Raw genomic sequence first — 25615 nt, 5'->3', positions numbered from 1 at the left:
TGAGAAATTTTGCTTCTCAAAAGTTGCTTGGACATGGCTATGAGTAAGTCAAATGAAAGTCAGCTTTCAAGAAATTTCATGGTCGCCATAATGTCTGACTGTTAAAATGATTGTCAGTGCTTTAGAAATTATATCTCATATTTTCCATGTGTTGTTCAAGTACATGGCATGCTATATACAGTGTCTAAAACTTAACTTGTACTTTAAAAGTATGCTTTCTATTGAATAGATATGTAATTTCATATTTACTCTCACATGAAATTCATATTTATATCATTATGAGTATCAAATTAGAAAAAAACAAAACATATGAAAAACATATGTTGAGATCCTCATATGAAATCATATGATTTGATGGCATGAAAAACATATGTTTAACATATGTTTATCATATGATTTTTTAAAAACGTGTTTATCATATGTTAAACATATGTTTCTCATGTAGTAAAAACATGTTTTTCATGAGTGGTTCTCAACATACGTTTGACATATGTTTTTGAACATATGAAAAACACATGAAAAACATATGAAAACATATGTTGCAATTTTTCATGTGTACCTTAGCTTTATTTGGCAGAACCTTTCAGAATCAAGGGTTCTTTAACTTCATACCTGACTTGGCCTTCTAGATCACTAGTATGCTTTTGCTTTCAAGAAAAACTGATGAGTTCTTTTCAGACAAAACGTGTGTGCCACATAACATTTAATCCTTTTATCTATGATGATGTTGTTGAGTTTGTTCACACAGAATTTATTGTAAATAGGGAATATGGCAAAGACCAACGGGTCTTCAACACAGCAAGAAAATCAGCTGGCCACTAAATAAAAATGTACTAGTTTAGTGAAAATCGACCTCATACTAAAATCCAAAACATATACTAGTAAATAAACTAGATAAAAAAGAAACACATTCTCTCATGGTTTAAAAACCTTGACTTTGACTGAGTATTTTCATACTATCATGACTACTTGTTAGTATTTTATCGTCATGAACATGCATGAAATATTTGCCACTGGACGTTTAGTAACCAGTAAGCAACAATCAACCATATTACAGTATTTACATTAAAGTTTGAAATTGACGTAAAGGTCAGATATTTCTCTGTACCAATAGTTAATTTTGCGTTTGGTTCAAAATTTGTACCTCTTTCTTGTGACTTTAAGTAGTCTTATAGCTTGTCGGTTACAAGCATAAAATGACGTTCATTCTTGAGTTTACAATTATTCAGCTATTTCAGCAGAACATGTATGCAATGCTTTTATAATAATTTTTCTTTTCACTTCTATTTCAACATTTATTTTAATCATGTAAATTGAATGTTTAAACATGTTAAAGAGTCAAAAAGGTAGTTTGAATACTTTAAACATCAACATATGTGATATCTTCGTTTATGAACACTATAGTAAAACTTTTAATATCACTTTTTTTCTTTTTCTTTCAGCATTATATTTTGGATTTTAAGCCTTGTTGGTTCACATCCATAGCTGGTATCTATAAATTACCAATAGAGTAAGTATTTTTTTCTAGCATACTTATAAAAAAAGCTTAAAAATTGGTATTGCTCAATATTTCCCATTTCTGGGAGTATTACATACCCTATAAAAGTTTGTCCACTTGGGTTATCCTGCCTATAAAATACTTTGCCAACCCTTTGGTGCAGAGAAATGAACATTCTTTTCATTCTGTCCAAGACATTCCTGCAATTTATTAATAATATTGTTATACTCATCAATTAAAAAAGGGACAGTCAAACTCAATTAATTGAAAATAAACTGACAACACCATGGCAAAAAAAAAGAAATGAACAAACAGACAAACAATAGTACACATGACACAACATAGAAAACTAAAGAATAAACAACACAAACCTCACCAAAAAATAGGGGTGATAGTTCACAAAATGATGTGTATTTAAATAACCAGACTTGTCAAGAAAACCATTTAATCATATATAAAATAAGTTAAGCATGGGCAATTTATATGATAAAAGAAAGATAACTAAAATTTAAAATATTTGATAAATGCAATACAATGTTTATTTTAAGTTAATATAGCATTCTTTACCCTCCAATGATTTCAAGCACTTAATTTGTTTATGAATATGGATACATGTGTGTTTATTCATTTTTTCTATAGATTTATTTAATGCTTTAAACTTTTTCGATATGCATTTAGATGTATATTTTGTGTTCATTATGGAGTTCTTAATTTGTATATATTTATGTACACAGCCATGTATCACCATCATTGATGGCGATCCGATGGATACATCTGTTGTAGGGTTGTCACTGACTCAGACGTACTTATGAATATAATTATTTTCTGTGACTGTATCTTACATTAATTTGTAGGATCCTTTACTATAGATAATTTAGCTGATCTGTAACAATAACATCTTCATGCCTTATATATCATGTACTGCAGTACGCCGCTAGATTAAAACTGACGTGGAAAGGTAACACATGCCCACCGAACGCTCTTTTTTTGAGAGCCCAGGTGGTCGTGTGGTCTAGCGGGACGGCTGCAGTGCAGGCGATTTGGTGTCACGATATCACAGTAGCATGGGTTCGAATCCCGGCGAGGGAAGAACCAAAAATTTGCGAAAGCAAATTTACAGATCTAACATTGTTGGGTTGATGTTTAGACGAGTTGTATATACATTATGTACACAGCCATGTATCACCATCATTGATGGCGATCCGATGGATACATCTGTTGTAGGGTTGTCACTGACTCAGACGTACTTATGAATATAATTATTTTCTGTGACTGTATCTTACATTAATTTGTAGGATCCTTTACTATAGATAATTTAGCTGATCTGTAACAATAACATCTTCATGCCTTATATATCATGTACTGCAGTACGCCGCTAGATTAAAACTGACGTGGAAAGGTAACACATGCCCACCGAACGCTCTTTTTTTGAGAGCCCAGGTGGTCGTGTGGTCTAGCGGGACGGCTGCAGTGCAGGCGATTTGGTGTCACGATATCACAGTAGCATGGGTTCGAATCCCGGCGAGGGAAGAACCAAAAATTTGCGAAAGCAAATTTACAGATCTAACATTGTTGGGTTGATGTTTAGACGAGTTGTATATACATTATGTACACAGCCATGTATCACCATCATTGATGGCGATCCGATGGATACATCTGTTGTAGGGTTGTCACTGACTCAGACGTACTTATGAATATAATTATTTTCTGTGACTGTATCTTACATTAATTTGTAGGATCCTTTACTATAGATAATTTAGCTGATCTGTAACAATAACATCTTCATGCCTTATATATCATGTACTGCAGTACGCCGCTAGATTAAAACTGACGTGGAAAGGTAACACATGCCCACCGAACGCTCTTTTTTTGAGAGCCCAGGTGGTCGTGTGGTCTAGCGGGACGGCTGCAGTGCAGGCGATTTGGTGTCACGATATCACAGTAGCATGGGTTCGAATCCCGGCGAGGGAAGAACCAAAAATTTGCGAAAGCAAATTTACAGATCTAACATTGTTGGGTTGATGTTTAGACGAGTTGTATATACATTATGTACACAGCCATGTATCACCATCATTGATGGCGATCCGATGGATACATCTGTTGTAGGGTTGTCACTGACTCAGACGTACTTATGAATATAATTATTTTCTGTGACTGTATCTTACATTAATTTGTAGGATCCTTTACTATAGATAATTTAGCTGATCTGTAACAATAACATCTTCATGCCTTATATATCATGTACTGCAGTACGCCGCTAGATTAAAACTGACGTGGAAAGGTAACACATGCCCACCGAACGCTCTTTTTTTGAGAGCCCAGGTGGTCGTGTGGTCTAGCGGGACGGCTGCAGTGCAGGCGATTTGGTGTCACGATATCACAGTAGCATGGGTTCGAATCCCGGCGAGGGAAGAACCAAAAATTTGCGAAAGCAAATTTACAGATCTAACATTGTTGGGTTGATGTTTAGACGAGTTGTATATACATTATGTACACAGCCATGTATCACCATCATTGATGGCGATCCGATGGATACATCTGTTGTAGGGTTGTCACTGACTCAGACGTACTTATGAATATAATTATTTTCTGTGACTGTATCTTACATTAATTTGTAGGATCCTTTACTATAGATAATTTAGCTGATCTGTAACAATAACATCTTCATGCCTTATATATCATGTACTGCAGTACGCCGCTAGATTAAAACTGACGTGGAAAGGTAACACATGCCCACCGAACGCTCTTTTTTTGAGAGCCCAGGTGGTCGTGTGGTCTAGCGGGACGGCTGCAGTGCAGGCGATTTGGTGTCACGATATCACAGTAGCATGGGTTCGAATCCCGGCGAGGGAAGAACCAAAAATTTGCGAAAGCAAATTTACAGATCTAACATTGTTGGGTTGATGTTTAGACGAGTTGTATATACATTATGTACACAGCCATGTATCACCATCATTGATGGCGATCCGATGGATACATCTGTTGTAGGGTTGTCACTGACTCAGACGTACTTATGAATATAATTATTTTCTGTGACTGTATCTTACATTAATTTGTAGGATCCTTTACTATAGATAATTTAGCTGATCTGTAACAATAACATCTTCATGCCTTATATATCATGTACTGCAGTACGCCGCTAGATTAAAACTGACGTGGAAAGGTAACACATGCCCACCGAACGCTCTTTTTTTGAGAGCCCAGGTGGTCGTGTGGTCTAGCGGGACGGCTGCAGTGCAGGCGATTTGGTGTCACGATATCACAGTAGCATGGGTTCGAATCCCGGCGAGGGAAGAACCAAAAATTTGCGAAAGCAAATTTACAGATCTAACATTGTTGGGTTGATGTTTAGACGAGTTGTATATACATTATGTACACAGCCATGTATCACCATCATTGATGGCGATCCGATGGATACATCTGTTGTAGGGTTGTCACTGACTCAGACGTACTTATGAATATAATTATTTTCTGTGACTGTATCTTACATTAATTTGTAGGATCCTTTACTATAGATAATTTAGCTGATCTGTAACAATAACATCTTCATGCCTTATATATCATGTACTGCAGTACGCCGCTAGATTAAAACTGACGTGGAAAGGTAACACATGCCCACCGAACGCTCTTTTTTTGAGAGCCCAGGTGGTCGTGTGGTCTAGCGGGACGGCTGCAGTGCAGGCGATTTGGTGTCACGATATCACAGTAGCATGGGTTCGAATCCCGGCGAGGGAAGAACCAAAAATTTGCGAAAGCAAATTTACAGATCTAACATTGTTGGGTTGATGTTTAGACGAGTTGTATATACATTATGTACACAGCCATGTATCACCATCATTGATGGCGATCCGATGGATACATCTGTTGTAGGGTTGTCACTGACTCAGACGTACTTATGAATATAATTATTTTCTGTGACTGTATCTTACATTAATTTGTAGGATCCTTTACTATAGATAATTTAGCTGATCTGTAACAATAACATCTTCATGCCTTATATATCATGTACTGCAGTACGCCGCTAGATTAAAACTGACGTGGAAAGGTAACACATGCCCACCGAACGCTCTTTTTTTGAGAGCCCAGGTGGTCGTGTGGTCTAGCGGGACGGCTGCAGTGCAGGCGATTTGGTGTCACGATATCACAGTAGCATGGGTTCGAATCCCGGCGAGGGAAGAACCAAAAATTTGCGAAAGCAAATTTACAGATCTAACATTGTTGGGTTGATGTTTAGACGAGTTGTATATACATTATGTACACAGCCATGTATCACCATCATTGATGGCGATCCGATGGATACATCTGTTGTAGGGTTGTCACTGACTCAGACGTACTTATGAATATAATTATTTTCTGTGACTGTATCTTACATTAATTTGTAGGATCCTTTACTATAGATAATTTAGCTGATCTGTAACAATAACATCTTCATGCCTTATATATCATGTACTGCAGTACGCCGCTAGATTAAAACTGACGTGGAAAGGTAACACATGCCCACCGAACGCTCTTTTTTTGAGAGCCCAGGTGGTCGTGTGGTCTAGCGGGACGGCTGCAGTGCAGGCGATTTGGTGTCACGATATCACAGTAGCATGGGTTCGAATCCCGGCGAGGGAAGAACCAAAAATTTGCGAAAGCAAATTTACAGATCTAACATTGTTGGGTTGATGTTTAGACGAGTTGTATATATATATATATATATATTAAACGTTTCATCAGCTTCTCAACTAAAATAGAAACGTTTGTTCAAATGAACAGTTTCACAAAGTGTAAACAAAAATATATGTGTGTTTTTAAGGTTACATCCTTGAAACAAACAGGTTAATCAATCAGTGTACTATTGATTTGATTAAACTTTTTATTTCTATTTTTTTTGGGGGGGGGGGGGGCATTTCAAGCTTTAAAAACAAAGTTGGACATAAGTTTGGAACTGATAATAGTAAGTGATTGGCCAATTCTTCGATGTAAAAAAAATCTTTTACAAAACTGGATATTGTCATAACAGTATTTTTATACATTTTTCTTTCATTTCAGGTGATGCCACGTAATTCAAAAAAGAGCAAAGCCTCCAAAGCCAAAGAACAAAAACTAAGAATGAGCGAAAGAAGGTTGGCAAAGGAGGCTTTGCAACAGTCCACTGGTAGTCATTACATTGAAGGTGAAAGCGCTGAGAATGGTTGTCCTGAAAGAGAAAACACTGTTAATGAACTTGCTGTCAATAAAATTGAAAGAAATGACACTGTTAATGATTTAACTGGGCATACTGTTGCCAATAACACTGAACAGTATCACACTGATAATGAATTGACTGTTAACTCTGTTGTCAATAAAATTGAAAGAAATCACGCTGATAATGAATTGACTGTTAGCTCTGTTGTCAATAAAACTGATAGTAATCACACTGATAATGAATTGACTGTTAACTCTGTTGTCAATAAAACTGAACAGTATCACACTGATAATGAATCGACTGTTAACTCTGTTGTCAATAAAACTGTAGTAATCACGCTGATAATGAAGTGACTGTTAACTCTGTTGTCAATAAAATTATAAGTAATCACACTGTTGATGATTTAAGTGGGCATACTGTTGCAAATAACACTGAACAGTATCACACTGATAGTGAATTGACTGTTAACTCTGTTGTCAATGAAATTATAAGATATCACACTGTTGATGATTTAACTGGGCATACTGTTGCAAATAACACTGAACAGTATCACACTGATAGTGAATTGACTGTTAACTCTGTTGTCAATGAAATTATAAGATATCACACTGTTGATGATTTAACTGGGCATACTGTTGCAAATAACACTGAACAGTATCACACTGATAATGAATTGACTGTTAACTCTGTTGTCAATAAAACTGATAGAAATCTGATAATGAATTGACTGTTAACTCTGTTGTCAATAAAACTGATAGTAATCACACTGATAGTGAATTGACTGTTAACTCTGTTGTCAATAAAATTATAAGAAATCACACTGTTGATGATTTAACTGGGCATAATGTTGCAAATTACACTGAACAGTAACACACTGATAATGAATTGACTGTTAACTCTGTTGTCAATAACAGTGATTGTAATCACACTGTTAATGATTTAACTGGGCATATTGTTGCCAATACCACTGAACACTTTCACACTGATAATGAATTGACTGTTAACTCTGTTGTCAATAAAATTGAAAGAAATCACACTGTTAATTTAACTGTACTATTAGTACTGTAGTATTATTTTTGTCTGCTTTAGAAATATAAATCTCAGAATTATTAGAAATTTTAACTAGTGATTTTCGTTCTACTCTCGACAAATTGTCTTTAAATGAGTTCACCTCCAAGCTAGATATAGCTAGCATTGTGTCTGTTATATAATTTTCAAGAGCATTGTTGCACATGTCCTGTTTTTAAGTATAATGGATGGAGTTCTGTATTTTCTGGATGTGTTAGAATAACACAACCTACATCTCACTTTCCTGGCTTATTCTATATTCTTAAATCTGCCATAATATTATATCTGACATGAAATATATATTAGGGCTCGGAACAAATTTAGTTCCTTTACTCAGTAGGAGGATCTCTTCATTAGATAATTTTGTTCTAGTAAAATTAAGAATACATTTCTTATTGAACTAAGCTCGAGTTCTCTTATTTCTTTGGGTTATTGAATTAACCCTTATCTCGCGATTCCCAAAGGGTGACTGGGGTATAGAAATATGGTCACTTGGTCTTCTCCCGACCGGCAGTAAAACGCTTGCCGAAGTGGGGCGTCCGTTTGGCTGTGCGGGATGTATCAAGTTCGCAGTCACGTCCGGTCAGAAGGGGGACGTTAAATCCGATGTCTCGTGTAAAGAGAGTGCAACGCTCTTTGCACGTTAAGAACCCTTGCAACAACTCTTTGAGGGGTCCGTAGGTGGCCTGCTGCAAGGCAAAATTTCTGTCCCTATCCAATATACCCTCATTTTCCAGTGGCAGTCCAAATTTCCCCGACCGTCATCCCAGATGGCCTCTATTGTACCAACCTACCTATTGTATTTATTGTGAACTTGTTCTCGTCCTGAATATGCATGAAATATTTGCCACTGGACGTTAAGCAACCAACAATCAATCAATCTTATCTTGCGATTTAATATAATCTATAAGATTTTCTAAAGCGTCTGCTACCCATGCTGATAAAGAACACCACTGCCGAGAAGGAAACATTAATAAAGGGCTGTGCTTAGACGCATGATACGCCCGTTGCTTTTTTAACTTGTCTTTTATGCTTTAAATGAATTTATATGATCAACTAGAAATAGTGTGAGTCCTGTCAAATACACCCCCCCCCCCCCCCAAATAATAAAAAAAACCAGGTGCTCCGCAGGGCGCAGCTTTATACGACCGCAGAGGTCGAACCCTGAACAGTTGGGGCAAGTATGGACAAAACATTCAAGCATGATACAGCTCTGAATTTGGATTGTGATCAAATTTTTGACATTACATGGTTTTTTTTTACACAAAACAAATGCCAAGATTTTACAAATCAATTAAAGATTTCTTCTTCAAACTTTTTAAATCTAAAATTAAATAGTTGACACAGCATAGGTTTCTGACACAGAATGAATGTGGTCTAATGAACTTAAAAGGTTTTTTTTGCCTTTGAGCAAATCACTATGCTGTTGAATATTAATCCTCTCAAAAAAATGTTTGAAGAAATTTTCTTTTTATTTATGAAATCTGAAATGAGAAAAATTTAACCCCCCCCCCCCCACCCTTTTTTTTCACATCCCCGTTTCCCTTTTTCAAAACTGATATCAATTCAAATTTCTAATGGAGTTTGCAACAATAACTACTCATTTAAATACATCATAAAATATTAAGATGTAAAAAAACTGCTTGTTATCACTGAATGGTAAAGATTATTTAAATTTATCAGTTGGTAGTAAAAAGTGTATATACATTGTATATTGTATATAACAAAGATTTAAGTTGATTCTGGACAAAGAAAGATAACTCCAATTAAAAAAAATTCTTGCTATTGCACAAATAGGATATTTCTTGCTTACTATTCTGGACAAAGAAAGATAACTCTAATTAAAAAAAAAATTTGCTATTTCACAATATTGTGCAATTAGATATTTCTTGCCATTGCACAATACTGTGCAATTGAAAAGACTTGCTATTGCACAATACTTAATATAATAATTTTAGATCCTGATTTGGACCAACTTGAAAACTGGGCCCATAATCAAAAATCTAAGTACATGTTTAGATTCAGCATATCAAAGAGGCCCAAGAATTAAATTTTTGTTAAAATCAAACTTAGTTTAATTTTGGACCCTTTGGACTTTAATGTAGAATTTGAAATTTGAAAACAGGACCAAAAATGAAGAATCTACATACACAGTTAGATTTGGCATATCAAAGAACCCCAAGGATTCAATTTTTGATGAAATCAAACAAAGTTTAATTTTGGACCCTTTGGACCTTAATGTAGACCAATTTGAAAACTGGACCAAAAAAACTTCAATAATCAAGAATCTAAGTACATTTTTAGATTCAACATATCAAAGAACCCAACCGATTCATTTTTTGTCAAAATCAAACTAAGTTTAATTTTGGACCCTTTGGACCTTAATGTAGACCAATTTGAAAACGGGACCAAAAGTTGAGAATCTACATATACAGTTAGATTCGGCATATCAAAGAACCCCAATTATTCAATTTTGATGAAATCAAACAAAGTTTAATTTTGGACCCTTTGGGCCCCTTTTTCCTAAACTGTTGGGACCAAAACTCCCAAAATCAATACCAACCTTCCTTTTATGGTCATAAGCCTTGTGTTTAAATTTCATAGATTTGTATTTACTTATACTAACATTTATAGTGCGAAAACCAAGAAAAATGCTTATTTGGGTCCCTTTTTGGCCCCTAATTCCTAATCTGTTGGGTCCTAAACTCCCAAAATCAATACCAACCTTCCTTTTGTGGTCATAAACATTGTGTTTAAATTTCATAGATTTCCATTTACTTAACCTAAGGTTATTGTGCAAAAACCAAGAAAAATGCTTATTTGGGCCCTTTATTGGCCCCTTATTCCTAAACTATTGAAACCAAAACTCCCAAAATCAATCCCAATCTTTCTTTTGTGGTCATAAACCTTGTGTCAAAATTTCATAGATTTCTATTAACTTAAACTAAAGTTATGGTGCGAAAACCAAGAAAATGCTTATTTGGGCCCTTTCTGGCCCCTTATTCCTAAAATGTTGGGACCAAAACTCCCAAAATCAATACCAACCTTCCTTTTATGGTCATAAACCTTGTGTTAAAATTTCATAGATTTCTATTCACTTTTACTAAAGTTAGAGTGCGAAAACTAAAAGTATTCGGACGCCGGACGACGACGACGACGACGACGACGCCGACGCCAACGTGATAGCAATATACGACGAAAATTTTTTCAAAATTTGCGGTCGTATAAAAATGCACAAAAAAAATGGCACTATTAAGGCTACCTCAAATTTAACTAAGATTGTTTTCTTAATTTTTCATCCATACATAAAATTTTGTGATAGTGTTAGTTATTCTCCCAAAATTGGAAAAATCCCCCCTTTTTTAAGCATAAAAATTCATAACACGGAAATGTAAAATCTGAAATTTATAAAAATTGAAAGGGAGCCTACATTAATAGATATAAACAATTCACCAAAGTTTCATGGACATTGGTGAAAGCCTTTTTGAGTTTTTGTCCGAAGTGTTAAAAATCACCCTTTTTTTTATGAATAAAGCCCCGTAAATCCAAAACTTAAAATCTGAAATTTATAAAAATTGAGAGGGAGCTTACATCAATAGATATAAACAATTCACCAAAGTTTCATGGACATTGGTAAAATCCTTTTTGAGTTATTGTCCGAAGTGTTGAAAATACGCCCTTTTTTATGAATAAAGCCCCATAAATCCAAAACTTAAAATCTGAAATAAAAAAAAACGAAAGGGAGCTTAGGTCAATAGATATAAACAATACACCAAAGTTTCATGGACACTGGTGAAAGCCTTTTTGAGTTATTGTCCGAGTGTTGCATATTCCCCCCTTTTTTATGAATAAAGCCCCATAAATCCAAAACTTAAAATCTGAAATTAAAAAAAACCGAAAGGGAGCTTACGTCAATAGATATTAACAATTCATCAAAGTTTCATGAAAATTGTTGAAGGTGTTTTTGAATTATTGTCCGAAGTGTGGACGACGGACGGACGGACAACAGTATACCATAATACGTCTCGTCCCGGGCGTATACAAACTGAGAAATCTAAACTTCACATGCGTGCCCATTAAGACAGCCCACTAGAGAATAATAACATACTTCCATAAAATTATCTATCATTTAATCAATAAATCCTACACTACAAAGAAATAATCGAAACGCAAAAATCGAAACGCAAAAATCCATCACATTAGAAAGTTCACATATAAAGCCCGACTATACTGTATGAAGCACTAAAATCTATACCAACTGACAAGAGTTAGATTGTAAGAAGCCAGAAATCTTAGGACATTGTCCATTACACCTGAGAAGAGATTTGATGACCTACACCCAATTGTCTGTGAAATGTGGCACAGTAAGCAAGATTTTTTAGAGGTAATTTGAGTTGATTAGTTATTAAAAAGGGGGGTAGGCACATATTTTTTATGGGACCATAAGCTGTTTAAATACCTTAATATAATTACCATCTTGGCAGGGTTAAACAAGTTTTACATTTATTTATACATTAAAATTTTGTAACTTTGATAAATCAACAATGGATTCACAAATACAGTTCTCAGCACAAAATGAACAACATTGACAATCAATAATGCTTTTGTCTTTTTCAAAGCCAAACACAGACAGCAGCTGATTCCTTATACATGAAGAATCATTTTTACAATAATTTATGATGTCATCCTTTATTCCTGGCAAATTCTTTCCTAAATCACGATTGGAATAGTATAATGTTGCAACTGACGGTTGTCCACAACGACCAGCACGTCCTATCTCCTGTAAATATTGTGATGTATTTCTGGGAGGGCATGCATGTATAATACTAGTAACATTTTTTGGATCAAACCCCATTCCTGAAATTGATGTTAATACCAGCCGAATAGTTGGGTTCTCCTTTTTTAGCTCTGCTATTGTAGCATCTATTACATATTGATCTTGCCCTGAACATATAGCACTGTAAATTGAATCATTGATTGTTGAAGTATCAAATAAGCTCAGCAAATATACCATGGCTTCGCTCATATAGTATACTGGCAAAAATAATAAGGTTACTGGGAAGTCTGCCTTCTTGTCATACAAATCATCACATAACTTATGAACAATTTGTTCATATTCATTCATTACATCTGTTCCTGGTTCTTTCTTTATTTTCTTTATGAAAATGTTAGGTCTGTCCGGTGTCTTTTCAATAGTGTGAAAATCTTCAAGTCCTAACTGTTTTGGAATAGTTTCCTTCTGCGAAACTGTTAATGTGCCACTCAATCCTATCACTGGCACGTTGGGAAAAAAGGATTTCAAACCTCTAAGTTTTTTGAATGCAGTTCTGAATTCTTCTCCCCTGAAAAAAGGATCATATACATGTTTATATTTTTTGCAGAGTTCTGGTTCTTGTTGAATATAAAAATATTACAAATTACTCATTAAGGTTGCCTTTTGTTTCAATGCAAGGATCTTTTAACTTGAAGGAAACTATGCATTGCTATGAAATAATATACATGCTGGTCTGTGTCCACACTTGTTATATGATGCTATCATTTTATATTGTTTTTGTGTTATAATTATAGATTCTTTGTCTATTGCAGAAATGTTATAAGACTCTTTACAAAGCAGACAATACACCAGGCACTCTGAATTTCTTCAAAACGATACTACACAGAACTTATGTTAATGGAAAAGTGAAAGGACGTTTCCAGCCACATTATGACCTGCTGATGGCCGTAGGAGAAGGTCTAATCAAAGAACAAATTTTTGAATTTTTCCAAATGGAAAACGAATACAGCAAACAAACACACCCACTGCTTACAGAATTAGAAGATGACAATTTTTCAGAAGATCAAAAAAGGGATATGTTTTATAATGTTATCGCTGATTTCATGAAAATGTATGGTTATGGGATGGTTGACACACCTGATAAGTTTATAGTAAATGCTCAGTATGTCCAGAAATTGCGGGCAGTTATTGTAGATGGGAAGTTAGCAATAGAACAGTTCTTGGAACCAATATTGGTTGAACCAGATGAGCTTTATAACTATTCATTACAATTATGTCACTGGTATTTACAGTTGGCCGAATTATCTGATACAGCAAAAGAGGGTGACATGAATCGACTTGTTCTAAACTGCATCATCATTGCCTGCTGTACTAATTTCTCCATTGTCTACCTGGAGATCAACTTGTTCATCCAAACCATCCTTGCCTACTTGACTAGTTTCATCATTGCCTGTTGGAGTAGTTTCATCATTGCCTGCTTGACTAGTTTCATCATTGTCTGCTTGACTAGTTTCATCATTGCCTGCTGGAGTAGTTTCATCATTGCCTGCTTGACTAGTTTCATCATTGTCTGCTTGACTAGTTTCATCATTGCCTGCTTGACTAGTTTCATCATTACCTGCTTGACTAGTTTCATCATTGTCTGCTTGACTAGTTTCATCATTGCCTGCTGGAGTAGTTTCATCATTGCCTGCTCGACTAGTTTCATCATTGCCTGCTCGATTAGTTTCATTTTTGCCTGCTTGACTAGTTTCATCATTGCCTGTTGGAGTAGTTTCATCATTGCCTGCTTGACTAGTTTCATCATTGCCTGCTTGTTTAGTTTCATCATTGCCTGCTTGACTAGTTTCATCATTGCCTGCTTGACTAGTTTCATCATTGCCTGCTTGACTAGTTTCATTATTGCCTGCTGGAGTAGTTTCATCATTGCCTGCTCGACTAGTTTCATCTTTGCCTGCTTGACTAGTTTCATCATTGCCTGCTTGACTAGTTTCATCATTGCCTGCTCGACTAGTTTCATCTTTGCCTGCTCGACTAGTTTCATCATTGCCTGCTTGACTAGTTTCATCATTGCCTGGTTGACTAGTTTCATCATTGTCTGCTTGACTAGTTTCATCATTGCCTGCTAGACTAGTTTCATCATTGCCTACTTGACTAGTTTCATCATTGACTGCTCGACTAGTTTCATCTTTGCCTGCTTGACTAGTTTCATCATTGCCTGCTTGACTAGTTTCATCATTGCCTGATTGACTAGTTTCATCATTGTCTGCTTGACTAGTTTCATCATTGCCTGCTTGACTCATCAGTATAAACTTTAAAAAAGTAATGATGTACATAGTATGTTGGGTGATTTTTTACTTGTAAAGAGTGGTACTAATATCTTTAAACGTGTTAAATGCTTTTATGAAATGTGTGTTGATTTTGTACAGTACTGTGTAAATAAACACCATCTTAGTAAGACATTATTATCTTTGTTAAAGAGTGTGATGTTTACAACACAATATGTTCTTGTTGATTACTCATACATGTCAATTCAGTATGCTTTAAATTTGGACAATATTGAACGTAAGCATGTTGTTGAAATGATCAATCTGGAGTATAAAAGTATAAATAGTATTTTGTTCCAATTTTTTTATAAAACATGATCATGAGCTTTCTATGTCTACTGAATTCTTCAGTAGTATGATAAATAAACCTCAGAACAAATAACAATTTCAAATCCAGTTAATTTAAAATAATTGGGCAATTTTTCAACAATATTTAGGGGCAATTTTGTTTTGGCACTGTTCATAAAACATCATAATAGGATTAAGCTAATCAGTACTTGACTTTTCCACTAACACATGTTTCCATTGTATATCATTGATGCTTTATTGTATAAATGTATGACTCTTTCCATATCCGACAGGCAAGCTTACCATAAGATCTCCCTTCTTCTCTGATAAATAATCAAAAGCTTGCCTCTGACAGACCTTTAACACCATATTCTTGTCATATTCTCTTACAATTTCATCTAATGTGGCCATAATTTTGTCGGATGAATAGATAAACCGATTTACTCAGAATAGGAACACCTTTCTCAAAAAATATAGTACATCTATCTGAAGCCTTTTTTAAAAGCATTTTCGCATCAAATAATATAAATCGATATGACACAACTGAAAAAATATGTAAGAATGCTATTTACTTCTATTAAATCAAAATGTAAAGTATCATTATATTTTACAAGATTCTTGTAAAATCGAGACATTAGCAGAGATTGAGAGAGAGCAAGGACCGACAACTCTGCATGGGAGATTGCTTTTTCATATATATATATAAATCAAAATTTGACTTTTCATTGGAGTTCGGTATTTTTGTTATTTTACTTTTTACTTGACATACAGTTAATAATATCAAGCTTATTAGACAACTTTTCAAGTTTATTGTATTTTACTCTGGTATAAGTGACCAGCATTATTTTGTTTTAATAGGGGCATGATAAAGTTTAGCCCCACAATCCATAAAAGCGTGCATGATTTACAATTTTTTTCTGTACTTAATTTGAAAGTGGTCAATTTGATCACAGAAAACCATTTTAATATGACATGTTTATATTGGGAAATATAAGTATGAAAGTTACACTAAAATTACAATTGTAAAATTACCATAAATTGCTATCAAACTCTTGGATGGGGAGTTATCTCATTTGCACCCATACCAGATCTTCTTATTTATACTTAGTAAACATGTTATCATGTTGCAAAAGAAATTTTCATTTATTCTATTTAATATTTCTTCACAGGAAACAGATACAGAAAAGAGTATTGCTCTTGTAAAAGGTTAGAAAATAATGTTAACAGAAAGAAGGGGAAAGGGATTAAATCCAGGTCATGCATTAAAGTTGTAAAGGTATATTCATTTAAACAGTATTTTGGTAGATTAATTTGTAACAGTTTAAACAGATAAAATTTGATATTGGTACAAGAAACTGATACTTTTAATTAAGATAGTGGTAGTAATGTGTTCAATAGCTCTTTTGTCAAGATGTGTGTATAGTTGCACAAAAAAAACTGCTTGTGATAATTGACATTAGAATTGGTTTTTTTACATTAATGAAACTTATATTCAAAATGATTACATGAATAACCTCAAAACATAGACCAAATTCGAATTTGGGTGGCATCACTTTTATTGTTCTAGATTTATGGCCCTTTTTAAATTATATGCAAGTGGAGGCATCTGTGTCGCATGGACACATTGTCTATTTATTTTTATAAAATATTATGCATGAAATAAATAAGTGAAAAGTTAATTATTAAATTTTTGTACAAGGACCAATTATTGTATTCATCACTGAAGTTCATAAAAAAAGAATTGACTGGTTTTTTTTTTCAGAATGTGCAGAAAATAGATTCCATTCCCATAAAACACTTGGAAACGGAAGAGGGAGAGGCTCCGTATGTAGTGGTCTTCCTTGACCAGGAGGGAAATACCTTATGTTCACACGTAATTGGAGATGGCTGGAAAATAATAGGACAAACATTAAATGTGTTGGACTCATTACTGTTACTAATTGCAGTTTATTATGTTTTTGATTTGGATTATCCTGAAATTTATTCCCAGACATTGGGGATTTTACAACAGTGGGCTATTGGGGATCAATATACCCAGCAAAAATCAAGCAATTGGATAAAATTCTCTGACGTGTTGTCAAGAAATAAAAATGAGTAAAAACTATACAGCTGGTTATTATGTTTTATTAAGAATTCACACTTAAGGAAACTTTCAGAATTCCAGAGTACCTGAGATGACCATGGTTTATATTTAGTGCTGTTTCTGTCTTCAATGCCTTATCTATGATAGTAGATGGCATTATTTCTTTTCAGACTGTCAATCCATTCATTTGTCTGTCCTGAATCTTGTAAAACATTTTGGTGAAGTTAGTTTAGAAGTTAGTTTAGAGTGAAGTAGTAGTAGTAGTCATATCAACTTGAAACCTGGTACACATACTAGTACACGTTCCTTATATAACATGGTTTTTTAACATCAATACCAAATAAGGTTTTTTACTCCATTTTCATTGTTCACTGAACATAAAAAATGACAGGGCAAGACAGGCACCAGTGTACTGTGGACAATATCTTGTATCTTGTATCATTTCCATTTTTTTCAATGTGTTGTTTAGAAGACTGTCGTTTGTTAGGTTTGTTAGGTTTTGTCTATTTGTACATTATTCAGTTTATTTTTCTCTTTGGTATTCATATTTTATGAAGTTCTACTTCCATTTTGGAATTTTCCCTTGAATTAATGCTTATTCAAAACATTACAAAATGCACAATTCCATTATTGCATAAAAAAGAATATGTCAAAGGCAATGAACAACATCCTTGGTTGCTTATTATTGGTTTGCCAATGCAAATAACTGATCAGGTCAAAAGCAAGAACCAATTATGTTGTGTATCGTCAGAAATCACCCATTCATCTTTTTGAACACTAGTGTTAATGTCATGTTAAACATGTGACATGTTAAAGAAATTAACACTTCCACAAGGATAAACATGTTAAAGTGTTAATTAAGTGTTTCGAGGCAAATTCACATGTAATGTGTTAATCATTTTAACACATTAACATGTTAATAATTATTAACACAAGTGTTAATGGTTAACATTTTTTAAAACATGTTAAATAAGTGTTTCCAGGAAGGTGTTAATAATAGTGTTAAATCATTAACACTTGTTTTTACAGTGTATAAAAAGCCAACGGGGTCTTACTTCGTAACTTGTCAATTTGTAACTGTGTGATTTGTCAATTTGTATATTGCTGTTTTGTAACTTGTCGATTTGTATATTGTCTATTTGTGTATTAATGTTTTGTAACTTGTCGATTCGTAAATTGTCAATTTGTATATTGATGTTTTGTAACTTGTCGATTTGTTAATTATATAAATGTCGATTTGTATACTGTCTATTTGTATATTAATGTTTTGTAACTTGTCGATTCGTAAATTGTCAATTTGTATATTGATGTTTTGTAACTTGTCGATTCGTTAAATGTCAATGCGTGATTTGTCAATGTGTGAAATGTCATCGTTGTATTATGCTAACGATCATTTTGACGACAGATGGCGCTGGGTTTCTTCTTCGTTTTATAAGCCTCCTGTAAGTAGGAGCACCTTCATATGGAATATATATACCTAAGTAATTTTAATCAATCAATTACAGCAAATGCGTCTAAAAGAAAGCAAAATAAAAATTGCGTGTTTACAGGACCCCAGTTTTATTTTATTTACTGGCGTGGACTTTCGTTCGTGAACGGAAACTATTAAAATACATCCCGACTAGTCAAGTCCCTCGACGTAATCGATCTCTCCTAATTGCGAGGTAATTGAAATAGTCGTTGGTCTGTGGAATATAACGACTTGATTATTCAGGTAAATACATTTTTTTTTCTTTTATAAATGCCATTCATAATAGAGCTTGCAGATTTTTTCTTGGAGTAGGTAAATATACTCCAAATGCTGCAGTTGCAGAGGATATGGGATGGATACCTATCTTTCAAAAACAATGGCAATGCTTAATTCGACTATGGTGCCGTTTGAACAATATGAGTTCTGAGCGTTTAAACAGAAAAAAATTCATATGGGCAGACATTATGAGTAAAAAACATAAGTGTATAAAAAATTGGATTTTTTATGTAAGGAAAACGTTTTCTGAGTATAATGCAGTGTATCATTACAGATTATGTTGATAGTACCTCAGTTGTCAATGCTGTTATGTCTAAAATGTTTAGTAAATATGTCGAACAGTGGCAAGGCAATTTACAATCAGAAAAAGCTTTATCTGGTAAAGGTGGTAACAAACTACGTACACATAAGCCATTTAAGAACAGTTTTGAAACGGAAACTTATTGTAAAATTGCAATGCCATTTTCGCAAAGGAGTTCTTTTGCCAAATTTCGATGTGGTGTAGCACCACTAAGAATAGAAACGGGGAGATTTGAAAAACAATTTTTAAAAGGTCTTAGGATTATAAAACTCTGCTAAATATCATCAAATCAGAACAGAATTTAAACTTGATCTAAAACTTGTAATGGTAAAACTATAAACCAAATAACAAATCAAAATCCTTTAGTATGATAAAACAATAGTGGAAAATTTATTTCTGGCATTAATTTACTTAATCCAAGGACCATAACTCTGCCAAAATTCACCATAAGATTAACTAGAGTGAGATTTTTGGTTTCTCTTGTAAAAATTTTGAACTTCTTGCGTTTCCCCTTAGACACAGGGTTAAATATTTTGCCCAAGACACCCATTTTTCTTTTCATAGAAATATTTTAATGATCATTTACAAAATCTAAGCAAACTGAAGATTTCTTTTCTTACAATTTGTGACCCAAATAATACAAATGCCAAATATATAAGGTAAAAGTCAGAGAAATCCTTTCCCTGCCATTTTCTTAACATCAAATATCTTGATAAGGAGTTCTTTAACCTATATAATTTTTCAGCTTATATTTTGATCCTAAAGTAATGCTTTTCTGATTTATTTTCTGATTTATAAGTTGTACATTTTTTTTATTTCACTTTATACATTGTAATATATAAATAAGAATGTGATATGAGACAAATATTCTAATAAATGATTTTTTTGTTGTCAAACATGAACTGAATTAACCTACAAGAAACTTCTTACACACTGAATCAAATTATAAATGTACATGATCAAAATAAAAGTCTGCAAGCTTATTAAGAATGTTTTGCATTACAGCTTTGTCTGGATAAATTCTTTCAATATGGATGTCCTTCTTTGTATAAACTACAAAATCACAAAATTGAGAACCCGTTCCAAGTAATTGACCTTGTACCTGAATAAAATAATCATGATTGATTTTTAATCTCGGTCCATTTTCAGACAACTCTAAACAAAAGTCTGCACCCTGCATTACGTCAGTGATTAGGTTATCTCTTTGGCTAAATGGACATTTATTCCAGTTACATCATTGTCACATATTTTGGCATCTGAGGTAGCACCAATAAAAGGGTACCTCGGTTTAACTACAAACCCACAATCATGAACATGATGGCCAGCAGTTTGAACGTATAAGTTTCTTGCTTTTATTTCATTGTTTCTTCCATATGATGTTGCTTTACTAGTGAAAGGCTTTGGCTTCATTATGGAAAGAATGAACTTGTCATTTATTGCAGCTTTTCTTTTCACAATTCTATGAAAGTTTGATGCTGTTATTCTCTTTTCTCTTTCCTTGAAACAATTTTCACATTCAGATTGTTCTCTGGTCTGTTCTTTTATAATTTTTACTTCATCATTTGAAATGGTGTTTATCAAAGTGTGGTATTTTTCTGATAAAACAGATTGCCCATTTTCTTTCGGAAAAACTAAATCTCCACAAACAGTTTCCATTGAAACTATCTTTCTCTCTGAATAAAAATCTGCCTAAAAAGAAAGGGGATTGTTAAAATTTAATAATTTTAATATTTAAGGAAATAACTGCAATAATTTTTCTGTCTATGAAAAAATAACATAAAAAAAACGGTGCACACTGAATTTTTTATTTTTAAGTTTGCACCACATTTTTTAATGTTTTTTACGAATAGACAGATAACATTTATCAGTTTTTTCTCATAACTTAATTCTAAATTCTATTTAATACTAGAGTAAACCATGAAATAAAGTTGATGCCATCATGTTCACATAAATAAATTATGTCTATGAACTGATAGACAAAAAAACTTAATCAAATCAGAAGACATGTTACATCCAAAATTAAATTATTTTCTGATTAGTGTGAAACTAAAAAAAAATCATATTTCAACTTTTTTTTCTTTAACAAACATATTTTAAAGTCACAAGAATTTAATGATATTTTTTTTATTTCAGGGGCTGACCCAATTGATATTTTGTCTCTTCCAGTGCATGAGGAGATTTTGGAGAGAGACCTTGCAAGAAAAATATTAGATTATGAAAAGCTTACATTAACATACATAATGCATCCAGGAAATCCCATAAAGTTTATCAGGTTCAACAGAGGGAAAGGTCAATCTTTTCAGCCGAAAACTTTATCAAAGATGATAAAATGCTGAGATATTACTGTGGCTTTAACAATTCTGAATTTAATGCAGTTTTCAAATTCTCACTTAAAAATGTAAAAGAATATGAAGATAAAAATAAAAATCAAGGACCAGTTTTTTTTACATTATGTAAATTGAGAAATAATTTGGACTTTACAGAATTGGGATATAGATTTCAAATATCTACACAAGACTGTAGTTCACTTTTTAGTGACTGGATAAATTTCGTGTACTTTAGGTTTGGAGCAGTATGTATTTGGCCGCCACGTGATATAACTATTAAAAATATGCCTGGCAATTATAAAAAGAATTTTCCTTGTACTTTGGCAATAATTGATGGTATTGAAATCAAAATACAGAAACTTTCTTTTCAAAACTGTATAGTATGCCCTTAAGAAAACATCTATTCTGATCCCTTCGGCTTTTAGGGCACGATCTGATAGTTTGCTCTCCGATTGTCCTCTGATTTCAACCGTTTCCCCTAAGCATTAAGCATTATGTAATATTTCATGTGTAATCTTTGAATAAGCTGCGTAAATTCTGGTGATACACGAGACAGAGGACGTGTGACAAAAACTGAGTTATCCTCTGAACGCTGCTAGCAAAATCTGTGAATCAGTGCCATACCTCGTAAAATATCGTCCTCTTTCGGGTGATTTACTGCAGAGCAATGAAAGAACTGGACAAACGTTTTTTCCATATTTTCATTGAAAGATGTGTTACTTAATAGAGATTTGAATAGTTGGAGAAATTTGTACTTGCAAGTCATACAATCGCTTCTATTATGTTACAGAGGCTGATATAAGGCAATATGAGGATAGCATCCTTCAGTTTTGCAAAGACTTTGAAGCTAAGTATGGCCAGAAAAGAGTTACCCCAAACATGCATTTGCACTTTCATTTGAGCGATTGTTTAAACGATTATGGTCCTGTGTATTCCTCTTGGCGTTTTAGCTTCGAAAGATATAATGGTCACCTTGGATCACTGCCGAAATACAATCCATCGATTGAATTGCAGTGGATGAGACGTTTTACTCGGGATTCATTTGTAAATTCTGTACAACTACCAGCAAAATACGAAAGTAATTTATTAAAGCACTTTCAACAGATGGAGATGGATACTCTTGGAGTAGTAGCAGCCATAGCTGATGAAGAGGTCAGACATCTTCTTTATTTAGCAAAGCGAAGTGCCCCTATTTGTATCCAGGATTGGTCCCGCATTGGTGCATATTAATACTCAAAAGAATCACGACACTGTCAAACGCATGACGAAAACTGTATTATGTCTCGTACCTACAGAGTCATGTATTCAGATATGTCGGATGATGAAATCCAGAATCTTGTAGAAAATGCACAGTTGTTAGTTTAGGCAATGAAATATATGGATCATGGGATTCCAGACACAAGCATTCCTCCTTTATAATGGCATATTGGCATACTAAAGACGGGGAAATAATTACAGAGACCGATTAATGAGTGATTTAGATGCTGTACTTGGCTCTATACAGCACATCAAAATACCTGATATAGACAGAGATGCGATAATGTTGACTATAATTTCTCGCTTGGCTTTACGCGAGGCCATACAATTTGCAGAGATAACCCACATTAAGATGGATGTTTCCATAAAAAAGACATAGAAGTGTTGAGTATATATGTTAGTAGATTTTGTTTTAAAGTTCTGGAGTTACCAAACAGTCAACTGAAATGAAGTTTCGTCAAATGAGAGTTTTCAATGCAGTATTTGATTAACAATTAAAGGTACACCGAATAGATGTTATTCAAATAAATGATGACTTAACTCTCTATTTATATAAAGAAAATTTGCAAAATGATAATCGTAGGTAAATATATATGAAAAGGCTAGAATTATTTGTTTGTGTTTCAGTCAACTATGTACAAAGATTTCAAGAACGCAATAATTGAAGGGAGACGGAAAAACACCAAGTAAGGATAGAGTTAGGATGTCGACTTCCAGACTTCAGCCCTTTGAACAGTTTATAGCTGTGATGATGAGACTTCGCCTTGGATTGTATGCAAGAGATGTAGCTGATAGTTATTCCACTTATTTAACAACCTGTCTTAAACTACTTCATGTTGAACTCGAAGTTATAAATGTTTATGATATGGTAATATTTATAAATTAACGGTTTACAAAATTTTGATTTTTTTTTAAATTCTAAGGTTTTTCTACCTCAGGCATAGATTACCTGAGCTGGATTTGGCTAAACTATTAGGATTTTTTGTCCTAAATGCTCAACTTCGTACTTTATTTAGCCTTTTTAACTTTTTTGGATTCAAGCTTCACTGATGAGTCATTGTAGACGAAAAGCGTGTCTGGCGTATATACAAAATATAGTCCTGGTATCTATGATGAGTGTATTTACATCTGGTATGTAAGGAGATTTACCTCTTCTGACTTTTAATATTTGGTAGGCAGGACTGTTGAATGTTTTTCATCCAGTCGCATTGTTCATATTAATAATAAAAACCTTGCTTTTATTTCTGAATGTGTTATAATATGAAAACATTTACTTGACAAATTCCAGAACAGAATGTGATGAGTTCAATGTAACAACTGCAGAGGTGTCCGATGATAAAGTGAAGACGAATCTGAAATTGGTTAAAGAAAAAGACATATGATGAATTTGTAACAGAAACATGTCTTATAAATATAATTGCCCCAAAGGGTGACTGGGGAAACGAATTATGGTCACTCGGTCTTCTCAAAACTGGCAGTATAACGCTTGCCGAAGTGGGACGACCGATTGGTTGTGCGGGATGTAACAAGTTCGCAGTCATGTCCGGTCAGAATGGAGACGTTAAATCCTATGCCTTGTGTAAAGAGAGAAATTTCAGAACTATTTAATATGAAATCACATCGGAATATAATGCAAGACACTAAGTGATCCCATTTAAGTCCCCAATGAAAAAAATCCGCAGTCATACGTCAGTTTTCTATTGATTACTAAAAATAATAACCAATGTCAAGATAATTAGTTAATTAGAGCGGAATATTTGTTTGTTCCTTACATTATCAATATATGACACCTTCACTGTACTTTCGGATGAAGAGTTAGATTTATTAATTTCGCCAAACCCATTCATGGGATAAAGATATGTCCAGGCTCGTTTAAGAAGTCTTGGCCATGTATTCTAAGAGGGCAAAGTACGTAAAGCTTTTATAAGATGCGATCCTACAGATGCAGCATTGAGATGGTATCATACAATACATAGGAGAAAATACTGTGTAGCTGGGTCGAATTCCCTTCGGCATACTGAAGGAAATCATACGCTTATCAGGTTTCCTAATATCAGAACAGAACATTCATTATGGTGGAAATCGTTATTCTTACTTACCCGACTTTAAAAATACTAGAAATTTCAGCTGTATGCAAGCTTTTTTTTGGTAATGTAACGAAGACTTCAGTTCAATACGATATTATTTATGTAGAAGTGACGCGTGCCTTGATAACGCAAACAATTCAGTCTTGATTTAATGTTCTGCAAGTTAATAGTTATAAGGAAAAATCTACAAAATAAACTCAAAATAAATAAAAATTCGTGTCCTTATATGAACATAGCTGAAAAGCTGTAATTTCAGTGCTTATATATTTAAATTATTTTATTTATTAAGGTTATTGATGCCTACTTTGTGAAGATCAACAAGACAATGGAAGAACATTTTTGCATATTCCTGCTGCAATAATGACGAACATATGCAAAGAAGATTCGATTGGAAATCGGAATGTATACCAAGCAGTAATAGTCTAGTTTAATGAACATTCAATTAAAATCAATGTTGATAAGCTATTTTAATATACCAGTGCTAATAATCTACAGTATATTACCATGATTACAGTCAAATACTTTTAAGACAAATTTAAATTGGTGATTTGACATGCTGAATGTACATGCTACACTGTAGGACCGAAGTCCTTCTTCCAGCACCCGAAAAAAAATTTTTTGGTCAGTTTTATTGTTATTTTTCTTGAAATTTATGTAATGTAATATACTTTCATCGGGTTAACAGTTT

General features: G+C 33.8%; 3 protein-coding genes across 3 annotated transcripts; 1 reads left to right on the top strand and 2 right to left on the bottom strand.

Moving 5' to 3' along the window:
* Window positions 1-12002: 12002 nt before the first annotated feature.
* On the top strand, window positions 12003-13856 carry LOC139494736 (uncharacterized; the record flags this gene model as incomplete). The annotated part of the gene is made up of 2 exons (XM_071282941.1): window positions 12003-12120; window positions 13323-13856. Coding segments are annotated over exons 1-2 (564 nt in total), but the record flags the coding sequence as incomplete, so codon positions are not given.
* LOC139495307 (ATP-dependent DNA helicase RecQ-like) lies at window positions 12244-13161 on the bottom strand. Its single transcript, XM_071283615.1, has 2 exons — window positions 13158-13161; window positions 12244-13127 (listed from the first exon to the last, which is right to left on the bottom strand). Exons 1-2 carry the CDS (start codon window positions 13159-13161, stop codon window positions 12244-12246), a joined length of 888 nt encoding a protein of 295 aa, XP_071139716.1.
* A 25-nt stretch (window positions 13857-13881) lies between the features above and the next one.
* LOC139495415 (S-antigen protein-like) lies at window positions 13882-15536 on the bottom strand. Its single transcript, XM_071283711.1, has 3 exons — window positions 15429-15536; window positions 13937-14822; window positions 13882-13901 (listed from the first exon to the last, which is right to left on the bottom strand). The coding sequence occupies exons 1-3, from the start codon at window positions 15534-15536 to the stop codon at window positions 13882-13884; spliced, it is 1014 nt and encodes a 337-aa protein (XP_071139812.1).
* Between the last annotated feature and the right edge of the window lie 10079 nt (window positions 15537-25615).

Source organism: Mytilus edulis, chromosome 11, assembly GCF_963676685.1.
Source record: "Mytilus edulis chromosome 11, xbMytEdul2.2, whole genome shotgun sequence".
NCBI lineage: Eukaryota > Metazoa > Mollusca > Bivalvia > Mytilida > Mytilidae > Mytilus > Mytilus edulis.
This window is presented reverse-complemented; position numbering and strand designations above follow the sequence as displayed.

Coding starts and splice junctions, on each gene's coding strand:
- LOC139495415 (XM_071283711.1), bottom strand. CDS start 15,536: ATGGCCACATTAGATGAAATTGTAAGAGAATATGACAAGAATATGGTG. Junction 14,823..15,428: donor AGAAGAAGGGAGATCTTATG/GTAAGCTTGCCT, acceptor ACTTTTTTAAAG/TTTATACTGATGAGTCAAGC. Junction 13,902..13,936: donor TGATGAAACTAGTCAAGTAG/GCAAGGATGGTT, acceptor GTTGATCTCCAG/GTAGACAATGGAGAAATTAG.